Source organism: Malus domestica, chromosome 08, assembly GCF_042453785.1.
Source record: "Malus domestica chromosome 08, GDT2T_hap1".
In the NCBI taxonomy this organism is placed as follows: domain Eukaryota; kingdom Viridiplantae; phylum Streptophyta; class Magnoliopsida; order Rosales; family Rosaceae; genus Malus; species Malus domestica.
The window spans coordinates 2,257,107-2,274,810 of NC_091668.1; the positions used below are offsets into that span (position 1 = coordinate 2,257,107).

The 17,704-nt window shown below is 37.7% G+C and overlaps 4 protein-coding genes and 2 non-coding genes across 6 annotated transcripts; 5 read left to right on the forward strand and 1 right to left on the reverse strand.

Moving 5' to 3' along the window:
* On the forward strand, positions 1 to 4,501 carry LOC103440550 (uncharacterized). The gene is made up of 7 exons (XM_017333619.3): positions 1 to 493; positions 662 to 733; positions 1,028 to 3,110; positions 3,189 to 3,264; positions 3,496 to 3,878; positions 3,986 to 4,084; positions 4,294 to 4,501. The coding sequence occupies exons 3-7, from the start codon at positions 1,095 to 1,097 to the stop codon at positions 4,453 to 4,455; spliced, it is 2,736 nt and encodes a 911-aa protein (XP_017189108.3). The 5' UTR covers positions 1 to 493; positions 662 to 733; positions 1,028 to 1,094; the 3' UTR covers positions 4,456 to 4,501.
* LOC103440502 (transcription repressor OFP7-like) lies at positions 4,471 to 5,750 on the reverse strand. Its single transcript, XM_008379195.4, has one exon. The coding sequence runs from the start codon at positions 5,540 to 5,542 to the stop codon at positions 4,550 to 4,552; it is 993 nt and encodes a 330-aa protein (XP_008377417.3). The 5' UTR covers positions 5,543 to 5,750; the 3' UTR covers positions 4,471 to 4,549.
* Positions 5,751 to 7,075: 1,325 nt separating this feature from the next.
* Positions 7,076 to 9,024, forward strand: LOC103440504 (uncharacterized). Its single transcript, XM_008379196.4, has 3 exons — positions 7,076 to 7,535; positions 7,652 to 7,999; positions 8,275 to 9,024. The coding sequence occupies exons 1-3, from the start codon at positions 7,272 to 7,274 to the stop codon at positions 8,764 to 8,766; spliced, it is 1,104 nt and encodes a 367-aa protein (XP_008377418.1). The 5' UTR covers positions 7,076 to 7,271; the 3' UTR covers positions 8,767 to 9,024.
* Positions 9,025 to 10,095: 1,071 nt separating this feature from the next.
* Positions 10,096 to 10,183, forward strand: LOC114826701 (small nucleolar RNA R16). Its single transcript, XR_003775757.1, has one exon. It is a non-coding gene; the product is annotated as a small nucleolar RNA R16 (small nucleolar RNA).
* Positions 10,184 to 10,222: 39 nt separating this feature from the next.
* LOC139198493 (small nucleolar RNA R16) lies at positions 10,223 to 10,308 on the forward strand. The gene has a single exon (XR_011584021.1). It is a non-coding gene; the product is annotated as a small nucleolar RNA R16 (small nucleolar RNA).
* Positions 10,309 to 14,471: 4,163 nt separating this feature from the next.
* LOC114826450 (uncharacterized) lies at positions 14,472 to 16,998 on the forward strand. Its single transcript, XM_029106664.2, has 3 exons — positions 14,472 to 15,362; positions 15,488 to 15,712; positions 16,625 to 16,998. Exons 1-3 carry the CDS (start codon positions 15,099 to 15,101, stop codon positions 16,700 to 16,702), a joined length of 567 nt encoding a protein of 188 aa, XP_028962497.2. The 5' UTR covers positions 14,472 to 15,098; the 3' UTR covers positions 16,703 to 16,998.
* Positions 16,999 to 17,704: the final 706 nt, after the last annotated feature.

The following is a 17,704-nucleotide window of genomic DNA, read 5'->3' on the forward strand; positions in this document are numbered from 1 at the left end:
CCTCACCCGAATATTCAAGGGAACTTACCGAATATCAAGAGAACTCAATAGAATCTTAATGAAAAAATTTCGATATCGTTAATTTTAATGAAAAATCATATTTTTATATTAAAATATTAATTTTGATACTATTAATTTTGTTCTTGTCGTTAAAACTCAAAATTTTCAAACTTAGAGTTTTCAAACTTGTTTCAATCTAGAAGTGATCGCTTGAGTTCCCGCCAAACAGAATTCGGCGCGTTTTCTAACAATCTGAAAAACCCTCTTTTCCCGCGAGCTAAAAAGTCCCTTTGCCCACTAGCTCCACCCTCTCAAATCTCAAACTCTCTCCAAACAGTCCAATAGCTCTCTCTCTCTCTCTCTCTCTCTCCTTACGTCTATCCGTCTCTCCGATCCGGATAATCCCCTGATCACCTCGCCCTTCTTCGTCGTTTCGGTAATCATAGAGGGAGAAGTTCGTGGAAGGTTCTATTGCTCTTTGTTGCTAACGAAGGTTTGTGATAGTGAGAAATAAAATTTTAATTGTATGTGCCCTAGTTGATTACCGATTAGGGTTTCAATTTGGGATCTGACTTTTATGCTGGATGTATTTGTTTGAAATGATTGTTTAAATTCCTCTGTGTAATGTTACCGTGGCCTGAAAGCTTCTGTTTTCCGGCAGCGTCTCCGGTGCGATTGGCTGGAGCGAATGAAAAAACAGCAGTGGTGCTCCTCGCAGTAGTTGAGTAATCTGGTACAGTTTTTCTTATCACTGTATATTTTGAGGGTTTATTTTCTTTCAATTGTTGCTATCAGCTGCTGAATCTGAAAACTTATTAGTCATTTTTATGTTTTTGATGGAGTTAATGTAATTGATTGATTTAGAGCCCGGGTTGTCTTCATGTGAGGCTTTTAAGACACGGGTTTTGTTTCGAAGCTTTGAATATGGCCTACATTTTATGAAATTCGAGGCTGTTGTGTTTTAGGACTAAGAATTAGTTGAGAACAATTTGTTTAGTTTTATATGTAAGTTTGATTTCTGTTTCAGGGAAATCATCTTGTGCATTTTAATGATCGTTTGTGTACTAATGAGAAGAACCTGAGCTTTATATCTGATGGAGTTGAGAAGTTGCAATCATCTGCACTTTATCCAGGCTCTGAAAGGTGGTTTAGTGATCAAGACTCTGAATGTGGCTTGCGGACGACCAGTACTCAGATTCAAGGAGTTGAATGACATACATGAAAGATTAGATGCCAAAAATGGTGATTCGTTTCCAAGATTTCCACCAAAAGATGAGTTTAGGGGATCACTTGTCAACAGTAACAAGGTCATGGGTGAAAGTCCAAGCAGGCGTACTGTGCGAAATATAACAGTCAAAACTGAACCTGAAGCTTATGATATCAGTGATGGCAATGCCGGAACGAATAGTGATTTCGATGGTTTTGGTGATATGACACTGAAGCAGATCAAAGAGACATGCAAGAAAAAGAAAAGAAAACGTTCAACGTCTGTTGATTTGAACAAAATACTTGAAACTTGCTCACCTGTAAAGCATGAGTGTTCTGAGTCACAAAATGATGAAGAGGATGTTGATCTCATAGAGCCTCTTAGTAAGTGGAAACACTCGAAGAAGGCAAAGGCCAGGACTAAGAGTAAGCTTAAGAGAAACATTTCCTCTACTATGTCTAAAAGGTCCACATCAACTATCACATATGAGCCGGAGTTATTCCAATTCGATCGAGATGTGATTGCATCTGGTCTCAACATTAAAGTAAAGGTTCCTGAAACTGAGTTTTCAGATATCCAAAACACAATTCCTTATGCTGGTGGTACCTCTTTGTCTTGGGACAATCAGGTGGGTTCTTGCGGAGTGGTGCCTGATGAATCTCCTGCGACAGCTGCTGATTGTGTTTACGAGACTGAGTTGCCAATTTCTGAAACTAAAGAAAGTCAGATTTGTGTTGTTAATGAAATCTTCTATGAAGATTTGGAGTATGCAGTGGGGCCTCATGAATCTCCTGCGACAGCTGCTGATTGTGTTTCTGAGATTGAGTTGCCAATTTCCAGAACAAAAGAAAGTCAGATTTGTGTTGTTAATGAAGTCTTCTACGAAGGTTTGGACTATGCAGTGATGCCTGATGAATCTCCAGTGACAGCTGCTGATTGTGTTTCCAAGGCCGAGTTGCCAATTTCCGATTTAAAAGATTGTCAGATTTGTGTTATTAATGAAGTCTTCTATGGAGATTTAGAGTATGAAGTGGTGCCTAATGAATCTCCTGCGACAGGTGCTGATTGTGTTTCTGAGACCAAGTTGCCAATTTCCAAAGCAAAAGAAAGTCAGATTTGTGTTGTTAATGAAGTCTTCTATGGAGATTTGGAGTATGAAGTGGTTCCTAATGAATCTCCTGCGGCAGCTGATGATTGTGTTTCCGAGACCGAGTTACCACTTTCCGAAGCAAAAGAAAGTCAGATTTGTGTTGTTAATGAGGTCTTCTATGAAGATTTGGAGTATGCAGATCCTACACCTATTCAGATTGTAACGACCTCAGATTGGGATATTGTTGAGGCAGATGATCCAGAGTTCACCAGCTATGACTGCTTGGATTTGTCTCTATTAGAATATAACATAGAAGGATGTATCACGGATTCAGTTCACCCTGGCAACTTCATTGAAGCAATATGTCCGGCGCAAGATCTAAATTTTGATATGCATGACAATATTTCCTCTGAGGATGAAAGGTTGTGTCAGGCTAACAGCGAGACCCAGGTTCGACTATCTGAGGTGGTGGGTGATTATCTCTTCCAGTGCATGGGACCTATTAATGGAAGTGATTCATGTCTCTCTGAGCCTGACATGAAAGATGATTCACCTTCGAATGTTGAAACCAGTGCTGGCCCTGCGAGTGATTGTGACTCAGGCTCTGGTAGCGGTATGGTTTCTGTTGCTGATGATTCTCCCATGGCTGAGGAGAAGCAATCCCACAAGCCTGCCTGTGCTGGTGCAGATAGAAACTTGTCTCCAGGAATCTTTTCTTCTGATGCTTCTGACGAGCTTACGACACTAGTGAGTGGTGGGAGTCCTAGTTTAAACCAGCAGCGTCCTCTTCAAAGGCTCTTTCCGACCAGAAAGGTACATAGCGTCTATTTGTTGTTATTTTGCTTTATCCCAGTGAGGAGTTTGTTTCTCATTAACTGTTTTCATGTGCAGGTCATTTCACCAACTTCCCAAGAAAAACTGTGTAAGGCCATGAAGTCAATTGAGTTACACAGTGAAGAACTTCCCGGTAAGTGTTCAAAGCCTGTTGTGCTTTCTGAGTGATTATCGTAGCACTCTCTGTCAGAGAAACAAGATTTCGTTCAAGTGTTCTTAATATTTAAGCTTTCAGTTTCTTATGCCTTTTCATAACGATTCATATGAAATGCAAAGAAATGTTTTTGGTACTTTGAATTTTAATTTAGTTTTCTGTTCATTATTCCAAATGCATTTGACTTTCATGGTTTTCTGATTATATCAGGTTGTAATGGGAATCTACATTTTGGAGAACAAACCGAGAGTACGATTGGTGGAGTCCAAGGGCCTGATCAGATCAGGAGAGCCAAATTCTCTATCAAAGCGCAAAACAACCGTTATCCAAAGAACGAGAATATTAATTCCCACCCTAATGGCATCCCTAAACCTTCCAATGTTTCTGCAGCACCACCTCGTTTTACCACGGGGTGTACTTCTATCCGAACTTGTTCAGAGAGCGCCATTGCATTCTCACAACGGCAGATGCAGGACATTGAATCCCTTGCAACGAAACTCACGAATGAGTTACAGACCATGAAGGAAATTGCAGAAGAAAGGCTACTGCCTGAAGCCTACCATGCTACACCCTTGAAATATAATGCAAATGAGGTACCCTAATACTTTTCTCAGACACGTTTGCTGCTGCAACATTTTATCATGTATATATGCAACAATTCTGTGTGCTCATCTATGAGCTTCCGATGGAAAAAATGCAGGTGCGGATGGCTATTAAGAACATAACCAGAGTTGAAGCATCTGCGAAAAGATTGCTTTCCATGATGACGAGGGACTGTAGCCGGTTTTGTAAAATCATGGTTTGCTCCTCATCCTGTTTTCTTTAAATTTCTCGGTTTCTGTTATTTGCAGTCTAAACTAAAATAATCATCACGCACTCTTCCCTAATGTAAATAAATTAAGAAAGAGAGCGCAGGATGACTGTTTCGGCGTTCTAATAACAATTCTATTTTCTTTCACTGCCGTGTTCCGCTGCATGAATTTGATCGTTTCTGTTCATCGATTGCAGAAAATGGCTGATAACGGCGTCGATGCTTCTGAAAACGTTGCAAACAAGGACAAGGAGAGGAAGAAAATTGTGTTTGCTGATGAAGCTGGGGGGAAGCTCTGCCATGTCAAGTTTTTTGAGAATGACGTGGCAACTTTTTTGGATCAAAGGCGGGATTGTTGAATATACATTTACGAGTAATGCTAGGAAAATCACGTATTTATAATCATTTTACACAAGTAATTCAGTAAAACCATTAGGGGCAAAAACGACAATATCAAATTTTCAAATTTCCCCCTTGGTCCGAAGGGTCAGAAAACAAGAGCTCCCATATCTCAGAAAACGCCTCCACGATAACATTCTGGTAGTGGCGGGAATTCAAAGTCAAGAAGCAACGGAGGAGCTCCTCCAACTCCTTGGCCTCGAAGATCTGCTTCTCCATGATCATCTCCATCATCGACCGCCTGAAATCCTCGTAGGGATCCTCCGACTTCTTCACCACCGCCACGCTCTCCCTCACCTTCCCCTCTCCCCCTCTGCACGCCCTCATCGGCCGCAGCACCGTCTTTATCTTTCCGAACTCGCCGCCAGTCGCCGCCGGTTTCTTCGAATCCAAATCTGAATTCGATCTACGAACCTTATCGTAGTCGCCACCGTTAGGTCTCTTCTTGCTGCTCTGCTTGTGCGATTCCGAGATCTTCTTGCCTATCGTCTCCATCACCAGCGAGAATTCATTCGAGAAGCTGCTGGAAGAGTAGATCGGAGTTCCGCTTTCTTCGCTGTTCTCTTGGCTGCCGTCGAATTCGCCGCTGGACCAGTTTCCCGAAGAAGCATTTATAAACGGAAGCTCCGGCTTCGCTTTCGGTTTCGATTTCTTCTTCGTCTTCGTCTTCTCCTCCTTCCGCTTCTTCCTGTAATACTTCTCGGTTTCCGAAATCGGCGGCATAAAATTGTGATTAAGTTCGTCATTATCCGCGGATGATTTGATTTCAACGTTACAATCGGAGATGAATCGCGTGGATGACCGGGACGGGCACGATCCGCAGCCGATGGATTTTGCGGGCTTGGAGAACACGTAGTGCTGTAGGGAGTGGTGCTCCGGTGTGGACGGCGGCGGGGCCGGGAGGTTGGGGAACTTGATGTCCATGGCTTTGGCGTTTACAGGGGACAGCCGGTATATTGCCGGTGAAGTGGAGTGGTGCTTGGGACGACAGAATTGGATTAGGGAAATAACCCGGGGGAATTTGAGCTTAAAGTAGCGTTTAGCCATTAATTAAGCTGGAGATTAAGCGATAATAGACGGAGGATTTGGTGTTGGATTATATAGTGAGGTGAGGCCGGCTGTAGAAGCAGAGGGAGCGGGATTACGATTACCAAATCCAATTTATCCGATGGATTAAATTAAGAGAGGATGACGTGTGCATGGAATTCTCTCCGGTGATTGTATGGTTTGAAAATGTGTTAAATAAATGGCTATGTTTAAGATTAATTAATTGATAATCAAATTACTAATCAGGTTGAAAGCTACTTAAAAAATCAGATTAATGAATTTTATTTCTGTTTCAAGTTGACGAGTTCCATGCACCACTTGAATATCAAAAACTTGATCATACAAGAGCGAGATCAATCTCATTGTCGTACACAATGTTAGCAATAGGGCGTTATTAGGACTGATAAATTACGCATCAATAAGAAGGTGTCACGTTTGTACAAAGTATGAGTAGATTCGGTTTCATTCAGTTTAATTTTTTTTAGTCAAAACTAAAAACCAAACTACAATTACTGTTCGGAAGTTGGAAGCGTACTGAAAATCGATCAAGAGGACAAATTAATCGAAATAGTAAAAAGCAGTGTAAAATAATTAGGTTTAATTCCAGATTTCGTTTTCAATATGAACTGAAAACCACTAGTTGACAAAATCGTTGGGGAGCTGACAGCCAGATAGATACAATTTTCAATTTTGTATGACACGTGTACAAGCAAAACCACTACAAGACAATTTGTAGAAAGTTTCTTCTACTGTACAGTGTGCACACGCGCTTTGACTTCTTGACTTTGCAGTACGGGTCGAGCTGGAAGCAAGTACGACTTGGGCCTTCAGAGCCCAGGAGATAAGTATTGTGGCCCGCAACGTTGGAGTCACTTGTGACGCGTGAATTGAATTTTTTTTTTTTTTGGGGGACAAATAATAACAGTTTTATTTGTTAGCTGTTGAAGGAGAATGATCAATGAGTATCAAACTTGCACCAGAATGCATAAGCATCATTTCTTTTGCCACTAAGATAAAACGTTATTAATGAATTCTTTTGTTAGAGTAATGTGTTCCTTCATTTGAACTCAAGTTCGAATCTATTTTATTGAAATTTAGATGAACTTAATGTAATTACCATATCATTCACAAGCAGGGAACACAAAATTTGTGATGCAACCATAACAGCGATAATGGTTCACAAAACATATGACCGGACATTAACTAGGTCCTATATAATTTAGTGATACATTTATACGCATCGTTGTTGATTTAGTAATAATTTTTTTCATAATATTAAAATGTGTCACAAGTTTGATTTTTTCTGATGATTTTATCTTAAGATAATAATTATGTTGAAATTAACTTAGTTAGCTTGACTTGTTTGATGATCAATGTTAATTAGTTGTGGTAGGGGTTAAGGGGTCCTAAAATATGCATGTGCCCTTAAAATGGTTCCAAGCCATGCGAGACCTACGCGCAAGGAGCACCTTAGACAACGAAACCTCTCTCCCTCCCTCTTAACTTCTCATTTTTCCAATACCAACTTAATATCCTACTAGTTAAAATTAAAATTTCCACAATCTCCCTTCTAATTTTAAAACACCCTAATCCTTTAGGGGGAGAAAGGGGAAAGTTTCCCTTTTCCTCTTTCTCTAATTTAATCAATTTATCTCCTCCACAATCCCCTAATCGCATAGGTTCCTCAAATATTTAATTTTACATTTTTTTTACAATTTAATTAATTTCTATGAGGAAGCTGTGTCCTAACCTTGACAATCAAGATGGCCTGGCTACCGTCCTCGAGGTGCCGATTCCGGAGGAAATGTTCACCAGCATGGGCAGCAGCGCCGAGTTGCAGTGGGCGAATCTCCGTTCTTCCATGAAAGCTCATCTCTCGTCAGGATCAAACAATGAGTTCATGGCATTGCTCAAGCTTGTTGGCTGTCCTCTCATCCCCCTTCAGGTTCATTGCGACAATGCACTCTCCCGCCCTATCAAAGACTGTTCAATCGTACGTAGTCTTAACCTAACTTGCCAAATAATATAGTTTCCATTTTCCATTACGTACCTTCGTAGTTCCATAAAAATCAAACGAAATCTAAAATTTGCATGCATGCATGCGGGCAGGAGGCTTCGACGGCTCATTATATAGTGCAACAATATGTGGCGGCGACCGGGGGACTGGCGGCGTTGAATTCGGTGAATAGCATGTGTGCCGTTGGGGAGGTGAAGATGGTGGGATCGGAAATGCACCAAGGTGATAACGATAGTGTACACGTTCAGAGCAAAGGCAATGGCGAGGTTGGTGGGTTTGTCCTATGGCAAAAAGACCCCGACCTGTGGTACTTGGAATTGTTTGTTTCCGGCTTCAAAGTCAGTGCTGGAAGCGATGGCAAGGTAGCATGGAATCAATCCGGCTCGCAACCTTGCCATGCCAATAAAGGGCTCCCAAGACCCCTCCGCCGCTTCTTTCAGGTATATACATTACTTGAAAACAACGCATGCACATTTCCTTACAAGAGTTTTTGCTATAAGTGTTTTTATTATTTATTAAAATCAAGTGTTTTCTTGGAAAAATAAAATACAGAACATGTGTTTCTTCGCAAAGTGATTATACGACCTAAAAACGCTTACTAATTATTCTATCGTTTGAAGCACTTTTGGTTGTTAGAAAATATGATTACTTCATCATAACGCGGTTTCTTCGTAACACGATTAAGTGACAAAATTAACTTTTGTTTATTGATTAGGGTTTGGACCCAAGGAGAACAGCCAACTTGTTCCTAGACGCAGTATGCACAGGAGAGAAAAGCATCAACAAAGAAGAATGCTTCATCCTCAAGCTAGAGACTCCCACGGAAATACTCCAATCCCAAAGCACTCCCCAGACTGAAATAGTCCACCACACCATCTGGGGCTACTTCAGCCAGCGTACGGGACTGCTAATCCAGTTCGAGGACAGCAAGCTGGTCAAGATGAGGTCGCGAAACGACAACGTTTTCTGGGAGACGACGATGGAGACGGTGATCGGGGACTACAGATACGTCGACGGGATAAACATAGCGCACGCTGGCAAAACGTCGGCGTTGCTGTACAGGTACGGACACGCTTACAACCAGAAGAGGAGGATTGAGGAGACGTGGAAGATTGACGAGGTGGATTTCAATATTCGTGGGTTGTCCACGGATTGCTTTCTTCCTCCGGCGGATCTTAAGAGGGAAGATGGCGGTGGAGATCAATAGTACGTACCATACGACTGTTTGCTTTTTAAAAGAGACTGTTTTGTTTGGTCAATTTATTTTTACACAACCAATACAAAAAACAAAAAACCAAAAAGAAAGAAGGCGAAGGGAGAACTGCATGTACATATAGGTAAAAGCAAAACTGTTTTTTCTCATCAGCCTGTGGTTTTTGGAATTAGAGAGAGCAAGATGAAGAGATTGATTAATTTTTGGAATTAAAATACGTCGTGTATGTGAGTTGATCTTGACGATTCATAATTTGGACCCACGAAATAAATCCCACATGCATGCAGCATGCGTTATTGATCCTAACACTCACTCCTCTTTAGACCCAACATCTAAACCAAATCTACGCTTAGCTTGTTTCTATATACTAATATGCATCTTGGTTGCTGGGCTCCCCCACATGCAAGTGAAAAACGAAGAGGATCCCTTCTACCAAATCCACCAAATCCATTAATCCGGATCTTTGAAATTTGATTCAAAGGCTATAAATGGGTCCCCTTTAAAAGTTATAATAACTTTAAACGTTGGATCAAATTTCAAAAGTCTGGATTGTGGATTTGGTGGAAGGGATCCGGTGAGTATCCATTTCCGAAAGAACGAATGATCTTCCAACCAAAAAAAGTGAGTGAGTGAAAAGCGTGGCAAGAGAGTGAGTTTGACTCGTGAACGATTGACAAGTGGACCGATCCTTTTGGGCATTTGTTATAATGGGCCTGTTCAGTAAACTGTACACAGGCCCAAACAAAAGTTGGACCTCGATAACTTTTAAGAAAGCCCATAGAAACTCCCCAGATATCTATTCAAAGCCCAAAGCAAAAAGAAGTGGGCCGGGCCACCAAAATATCAAAATCTGTTTGCCAGTTGGGTAAAACCCTAATCACATAAACCCCTATATAATCTCGATCCCCCTCCTTTCTGCCTATCATTCTTCTCCGCGCTCAGTCGCTCTTCAACTTTCAATCTCCGCAGCCCCACCGTTTCATAAATCTCCTTTCTTAAGATCCGTTTGTGGTTTGGATCCGATTGGGTTTCGGATCCGAATACATAGATAGCGTCTGTGTCTTCTGAATTTTGGTTTGGATTGTCTGCGCTCGCGCCAATGTTTGTGCGTAATGCATCTGTTTACCCTCTCCTTCCATGACAAAGAAATCAACGGTGGAGGAGCTTAGAACGGATGCAGATATCGATTGGTTGGCTTACCAGCTCACTGCAAATTATTTGAGTTTGCTTTTGGGTCAAATGGACCTACCGATATATTTATATCCTTAATTATGTTTAATTAATTGTCCTAATTATGTTTAAATTAGTGTGGGTCGAAAATCAAATGGCAAATGATGAATAATCTTTTCCGCTTATTGATATACTGAATCTTCTGTGTTGACATAAACTCCGCTTATTATCTGATGCCATTTTTTTCTATTTATTTATTTTATTTGGAAAAATTAAAAGGCAAGGCGTATGATGAAAAATATTATCACTTATACTACACACCGAAATAAATGTGGACGAAATCTCCGCTTATTATCTTATGCTTTGCCATTGTTTATTGATTTTAAAAAAAAATTAGTATTTTGCCGCTTAGTATTATGGTCCAGTGGTATTGTTTTATGTTCGATTCTCGTCAATGGCGAATAGATAAATATTGTTTGTTAAAAAAAAAATTAGTATCTTTGGTTTTGGATTTTTAGTGACGGTTTTGTTTAGGAATTGTGTTAAGAATTTGTTTCGATGAAGAGGAAAAGCAGACGGGCGGACAGAATCTGATGCTGTGTAGATTGTCTGCAATTGCCACTTGTGTGGAATTGTCTCTGAGGATTATTTGTTTTTAATTTTGTATAATATTTTCTTTTTTTTTGCTTGTTTTTAAATTGGATTAAAATTGAATTAGTAATTAGGAGTGTAAAGTTTGAGTTGATAGTGTGTGATTAGTAGTTTTATCATGTTAGTCCATATTTTTGAGGTTTTGAAAGATTCATAAAAGCACTTTAATTTCTTTTTTATCATCATCTTGTGATTCACTAACACAATGAATCAAATAGTTGCTGAAAATATTGACACGACAATGATGATATTGACAATGAAACTTAAAACGATAGAGAATATATGCAATAATTTGGTTAATAAAAAGAAAAAACGAGCCACATCTCTTTTGTTGTGCTCTTTTTCAAAAGCGGGATGTATTTTGAACCATTTTTCTTATAATTTTTAGGAAAAATTAAAGGGAGTTTTAACGAAACATTTTCGGTACTGTTTATTTTAATGAAAAATGATATTTTTAAAGTCACTTTTGATATTAAACTCAAAATTTTCAAATCATTTTTATTAATTTTTCTAAAATTAAACTCAAATAATTTGAATAAAAACTAAAATTATACAATCAATGCCCATCAATTCTTCTCTCCATTAGCTGTTTTTGTTTCTGTATTCCTAAGTTTTCAGTTAAACTGGTTGGTTCTTTGCGCTCTCTGACCATAAACCTTTGCAACCAAGCGTACAAGATTCTTGTGGTTTCGGTGAATCTATCTACAAGAGAATAAGGAACGGAGAGCTTTTCTCCCTTTCTGTCTGAGTCTTTGGCAGTTATACTAAAAAAAAAAGGAAAAACTAATGAAAATGATTTGAAAACTTTGAGTTTTAACGATATAGACAAAATAAATGGTAAAGTAAATAGTAACAGGATTGACTTTTTAGTATAAAAATGTGATTTTTCGTTAAAATAAATAGTGCCGAGAGCTTCTCATTAAAGTTTCCAAAAAAATATTATACAATTTGAGGAGAATAAATTGAAAATTTTGGTTGTATTGGGTCTAATGATAACAAAGTGATGGTCCGGGTGATTCATTTCCCCCCTCAAATGGGCTTACTCAGACAGCGTTGTCGGTCCTCAATGAAATATGGGTGGGTCGGGCCTTTTCGGTTTGGTTGAAGCCCAATGGGCTTCTTAAAATAAGAATTCTTATGGGGATTTTAAAAAATCCATCTCCGAATTACATTTCCTATCCACTAATTAAGATTTTCTTAAGAGCTCTTAAATTTAGGGAGTGAAAAATGGGCTCCTAACGTTAATTATCAATATTTTAAAAATATTTTAAGTACAACCTCTATTCCTATTGATTGGAGTAGAATTGTTTTAGGAAGCTTAACTTTATAATTTTTAGCTAAAATTTAATTTTAAAAATAACCACTACAAGGTAGTCTAGTCGTTGGAAATGAATTATAGGCCTGTATTCATACCGTACGTCTTGTGTTCGATTCTTGGCACTGATAAAGTACACGATAGTGGTCAGGGAAAGCTAAAATGCTTCTGTGAGTCTTTCTAGACTCTAGAAGAGTGAATTGCCGTGACAAAAACGCTAATTGGTCTCCTTTAAAAAAATAAAAAATAAACTTAAAAATAGAGTGATTGTAGATGCACTAATGGATTGGTAGTTGCGGTCTTGTGATGAATGCTGATCGTGAACATAATTAGGAATTAGGAATTAGCAATTAAGGAAGGTTAAGCTTATTTGCTGTCGTTATCAACCAATAACCCCACTTGCTTTAGCTGAGGTTGACTTTTTAAATGGCGTAATGTCGTTGTTTAGTTGTCAAATTGGTGGTCCTACAACTTTAGTTTACATTTCGAGTCTTTTGGATGTCAGATATCGGAAAAGAATCCTCGACGGATTATTTTCTTAAAGATTTCGTGATTGTTCATCGTACATTTTCGTTAGGTATTATTTATTGTTAATTTTATATTTTAAATTTTGAAATGATTTCTGATCGCATAATGTACGATGAACGATCACGATAGTAATGATCATTTTTCCAACGAAATCCATTGGGATAATATTTTCATCTCTTAACATTTACAATAGTGTATTATTTATTCTTGTATCCAAAGTTTTAAATTCAATTTCTCTCTTTTGCTATATCGTTTGTATAAAAAATAAAAAATAAAAGTTTTGTGGTAGCTGTGCGTCAAAGGTGCGCATCAAAGGGACTAACCTACTTTTAGGGATACTTGCCACTCTAAAGTAAAGATTCTCTTTGCATGCTTTGTTTCTTTCTCACTTTTAATGAAAAAAAAGGCTTGGCTCCTTAGGATTGCGAAGAAAATTCATTTAGTGGATGGTTCACGTAACTTGGTGGAGATCATATCTATAAAAAATAATTAAATATGTCCATAATTTATTTATCGAATATGTCCATCTGTTTTCATACAATTCAATTACCAAACGATTTCATATTTAATCGATTTTCTGCAGAGATGGTATTTACATAGTTATTTATACATGAATGGTTTTTATCATAATCATAAAGTTTCGTGAATCAAATACATAGTGAATTGAGGAGGAACTCGTCCTCATTCGTTAAGGAGCCAAGTTAATTGAAAAAAAAAAAGCATAAGGAGATTAAGATTTTGAAGGGGATACGAGTGGTAGATTTTCGTAAAAGTTAGCGTATTTTTCTTCTTTAACTCATTGTGTTTCTTATTCAAAATAGTAATAAGGATCAAATAATCTAGTAAAAATTAGTTTGTAACTGTGATATTAAAATCTTGAAGTTGGGAAAAACTTTAAAACTTTTCTCCTCAATGATTTTCTTTAGTCTATTTTGAAATTATTTAATTATTTTCTAATCATGAATCGGTTGACTAATGTAATGAACACAACATCAACAGGTTCACCTATCACAAGTTGACATTTTTTAATGGGCACTAAGTCGCCTTAAGAAAAATCATAATTACCATAATCGTGTTGGAAGCCTGAAAACGAGATAGAACTTGAGTACAGATGTTGAACCACGTTAATCGTAAGATATTTATGACTAAAACGCCAGATTATATATTTAAACTCATTCAATTACATGCGATCTCATATGACATAAGAATTAGGTCTGATAATTTTTTACATGACAAGTTAATTTGACACAAAACGATACGAAAATTACAAGTTTCTGGCCAACTTGTCAATGAGTCCAGTTGTTATCAGGTCACCCCAGTAAGAAACGGATCAGATATTGTTTGTTAGGTTTACATTAGACATGACAATTTCTTGCATGACTCATTAACCCGACATGAAAAGACATAACCCGTTAATGAATCAGGTCGCTATCGAGTCACCTGTTAAGTATTTATTAAAATAACAGTTTTAACACAACACGATCCGTTAAGATAATCGATCTCATACGACATAAGAATTAGGTATAATTTAAACTCATTCAATTATAAGCGATCTCATAAGACATAAGAATAAGGTCTGACAATTTTTTACACGACAAGTTAATTTAACACAAAACGACATGAAAATTACAAGTTTCTTGCCAACTCGTCAACGAGTCCGGTTGTTATCAAGTCACCCATAAAGAAACTGATCAGATATTGTTTATCAGGTTTACATTAGACACGATAATTTTTTGCATGATCCATTAACCCAACATAAAAAGAAATAACTCGTTAACGAATCGGGTAACTATTGAGTCATATGTTAAGAATCTATTAAAATAACAATTTTAATAAAATACGACATGTTAAGATAACAAATAGGATACGATTGTAAGGTCTAATCAAAACCAACCAAATCAGCGGTCATCAGTGCTAAACGACACAGGTGACGTGATGGTGGGAAATGACTAGGGTCACACACCGGCTGACGCGGCTGTATGCCCCAAACAGTCAAACTCTAGTCGGCAAATGATGCCCATTCCCGCGTCTAAATGGACCCCGCGTTCACGCATACTTTGCTGGGTGTGTGTCGTTATAAAACCATTCAGAAATTTCGGAATGGTAGCTCGCTAAACACTCCACAATTCCCTTCCCTTTCCGACATCAAAATTCAATTTCAAAGCTCATCTCATATGTCTCATATGTCTCATTCCGTTTGATTAAAACATTCATCGTTAACTTCGAGATTTCGAGTTTGATTTTCTTCATCTCGTATCGTCTTGTTAGGAACTTGTCGTTCAATTAAATAAGAGTTTTCACCACAAAATCGAGGTTTCTAGCTTAATTTTATTAATCTCAGACTCATATAGTCCTATCATGAGTTGATCGAGTAGTTAAATAAAAGATCTTAAGTTTGATTTTACTCATTTCATCGTCTTGTCATAAAATTATCGTTAAACTAAATCTGAGATTCCAAGTTCGATTCTCAACTTAAATGTCATAGTGGTATTGAGATGGCTCACCCACCCATGACCTCATGACCCCAACACATTAATACAAAATTTACTACTCACACCCCCACCCCCCACAGTCCCAAAGTCCACAGAGAGTCCCAGACGGTCTCTCTGTCTCTACTCTCTCTCTCTGTCTCTCCTCAGCAGTAAAACTTCATCTTCTAACAATGAAGGACAACGATCCACCGACACTGATAACGATCCCATCATCAACGGCGATCAGGAAGGAAGCCTCATCGTCGTCATCATCCTCGAAAACCAGAGTCTTTCTCGACAAAAATGGCTACAAGTTCTGGGCTTTAGCGGCGATTCTTCTCCTCGCTTTCTGGTCCATGTTCACCGGCTCCGTCACCCTCAAATGGTCCACCGGCAACTTGTCCCACCTCTCCGACGACCTCGACATCCCGACCTTCGACGATCTCGACATTCTGGTACTAAAGTTCGCATCTTTCTCGTACTTTGGACTAACCCATCTGCTTAATTTCTTCGTTAATCGCTGTGGATTTGGAATTAAACAAAATTAATTAGTGATCAATACTGGATTAATGATTTGCAGGAGGTGGAGGAGAGAGAGAAGGTGGTGAGGCACATGTGGGATTTGTACACGCAGACCACCAGCACCAGCACGAGTCGATTGCAGCGGTTTTGGCAGGAGGCTTTCGAGGCGGCGTACGAGCACTTGACCAGCGATGTTGCCGCCGTTCGAGACGCCGCCGTTTCGGAGATTGCCAAGATGTCCATCCGCTCCATCGTTCTTGATCCTTTTCCTCTTCAATCAACGGTTAGTAAGCCCTCTGATCTGCATAATCAAGTCTCTCTTTTATGTTAATGGGTGATCATTTTCTGCTAAATTTAAAATTTTAAGATTAACTAAATAATTAATTTTAAAATTAACTTGATGATCTGCTTTAGCCACGAAAGTTTATTGATCTTTCAGATAAGCTGAGCAATTTGAGTAAAAATGTAGTAAAATTTCAAAAGCTTGAGTAGTAGATGTAGGTGGGGAGTATTTAATTGAGAATTTGAGAAATTTTAATGGATTTATAAATCTATAGATTTTTATAGAGTTTAATTGATTTGTAGAGATTCTATATAAAATTTTGATTCAATTTCTTCGAAATTTCATGGGAGATGTGAGATTTGTGGACGTTTAAAATACACTATAAAATATCTTCAATTCTCTCTAATTCCTCAACTTTCAAATTATTTAAAATTGATTTATAATTGAAATCATTAAAATCCTAATTGAATACACCCGATTTCTAAGGATTTTAATAAACTATCTTAAAATTATAATTGAATACATCTTAAATTTTAGAAAATCACTTAAAACCATGATTGAATATCCCTAGATTCATTAAAAGAATTAAAATCTCTCAAAATCAAGATGGACGAGGCAGTGTTTTTGGCCTCTTGCACCCGAGTTCAAATTCTTATCTAGATGGATTAGAATAATTTAGAATATAATATCGTCGTGTAAAAGAGACATAAAATTAAAATTATTATCAAGAAGTGTTATAAATTTGTCTAATTTGATACGAATTTGATCTCATCCAACCATCAAAACACAGTGAAATTTTCCACCCGAAAAATCTCTGCAATTTTCAAGTGACGGAGTCCACAAAATTCGTATCGAAGCCTTGGTAATATGTGATTGCGATTTGTGACTACTTATGTTTGTTATTCTGTCCAGAACACAAGAGAGATGAAGAAGAGATCGAAGAAAGCCGAGGAAAGCAAGAAGGCGACTGCATTACGAAGTAGCAGCTAGAATTCTGCGTTACAGTTGCTCGTCATCGAACACTTGCTTAAAGTTTTCGGAGGACGACGGTGGACACACACCGGAACTATGTGCACCGTTTATATAATTAGGGTTCAGATCAATCCCCCATCTCAGGAGTCGGAACAAAAGAAAAAGATGCATATAAGAAAACTGGTATATGAATTGTCCTTCAGTGAACCCCATTAGTTGGGAACTTTGGACATCAGAAAATCCCATTAATTGGGATTTGATTAATTGTATATTTTATTTTTAATTAAGAGTAATAAAAACAGTAAATTTTCCAATCCTGGGTGTTGAGGGTTGTTTTGCAGCGAAAGTTTTATGATGGTATGTGTAAAGAATTCAGTTTTAAAATTAAAAACATGAGTTTAATACTGAATTCTTTAAGTTTAAAACTACAATCGAATGATATTTTTCTTCATTTGTAAGTGAGGGGTTTTAGGTTCAATTATCGTCAAAGACGAATTTGAACGACATTATTACTAGCTAAGGTTTAGCCCCCTCTCCAAACCCCCTAAGATAGTCTATGTAAATAGTATCGCTTATTCAAAATTAAATAAAATTTAAAAACTATCACTTGCATTTTGAGAAATTGTAACAAAGATATTTTAACTTTAACTCAATTGAAGAAATAATCTTCCAACTTTAACTTAATTAGAACAATGATCTCTCAATTTTAACTTAATCGTATCAATAGTCCTCCAACAAGGCTCATCTTGACATAATTTTGACGGAGTTACTAAAAATAACCATAATTTCACGTTTTAACGAGTTAAAAAACCAATGATCATGAACTTTTTGTTAAGAAACTATTGCTCCAATTTAGTTAAAATTGAGAAGCCATTGCTACAATTCTCTCCTTGCATTTTCACTAGAATATCAAAAGTACTTAGTCATTTTAAAATCACTTTCAAACGAACTCTAATTTAATCAAATGAAAAAATAGGGTCTAATTTAAAAAACTTTAACGAAAAACTTCCGATACTATTC

Excerpts from the sequence above, each read along its gene's own strand:
- LOC103440550 (XM_017333619.3), top strand. The coding sequence starts at position 1,095 with ATGGAGTTGAGAAGTTGCAATCATCTGCACTTTATCCAGGCTCTGAAA. Across the intron at positions 3,111-3,188 it reads GGCTCTTTCCGACCAGAAAG|GTCATTTCACCAACTTCCCA; the intron begins GTACATAGCGTC and ends TTTCATGTGCAG. Across the intron at positions 3,265-3,495 it reads ACACAGTGAAGAACTTCCCG|GTTGTAATGGGAATCTACAT; the intron begins GTAAGTGTTCAA and ends TGATTATATCAG.
- LOC103440502 (XM_008379195.4), bottom strand. The coding sequence starts at position 5,542 with ATGGCTAAACGCTACTTTAAGCTCAAATTCCCCCGGGTTATTTCCCTA.
- LOC103440504 (XM_008379196.4), top strand. The coding sequence starts at position 7,272 with ATGAGGAAGCTGTGTCCTAACCTTGACAATCAAGATGGCCTGGCTACC. Across the intron at positions 7,536-7,651 it reads CTATCAAAGACTGTTCAATC|GAGGCTTCGACGGCTCATTA; the intron begins GTACGTAGTCTT and ends GCATGCGGGCAG. Across the intron at positions 8,000-8,274 it reads CCCTCCGCCGCTTCTTTCAG|GGTTTGGACCCAAGGAGAAC; the intron begins GTATATACATTA and ends TTTATTGATTAG.
- LOC114826450 (XM_029106664.2), top strand. The coding sequence starts at position 15,099 with ATGAAGGACAACGATCCACCGACACTGATAACGATCCCATCATCAACG. Across the intron at positions 15,363-15,487 it reads TCGACGATCTCGACATTCTG|GAGGTGGAGGAGAGAGAGAA; the intron begins GTACTAAAGTTC and ends AATGATTTGCAG. Across the intron at positions 15,713-16,624 it reads CTTTTCCTCTTCAATCAACG|AACACAAGAGAGATGAAGAA; the intron begins GTTAGTAAGCCC and ends TATTCTGTCCAG.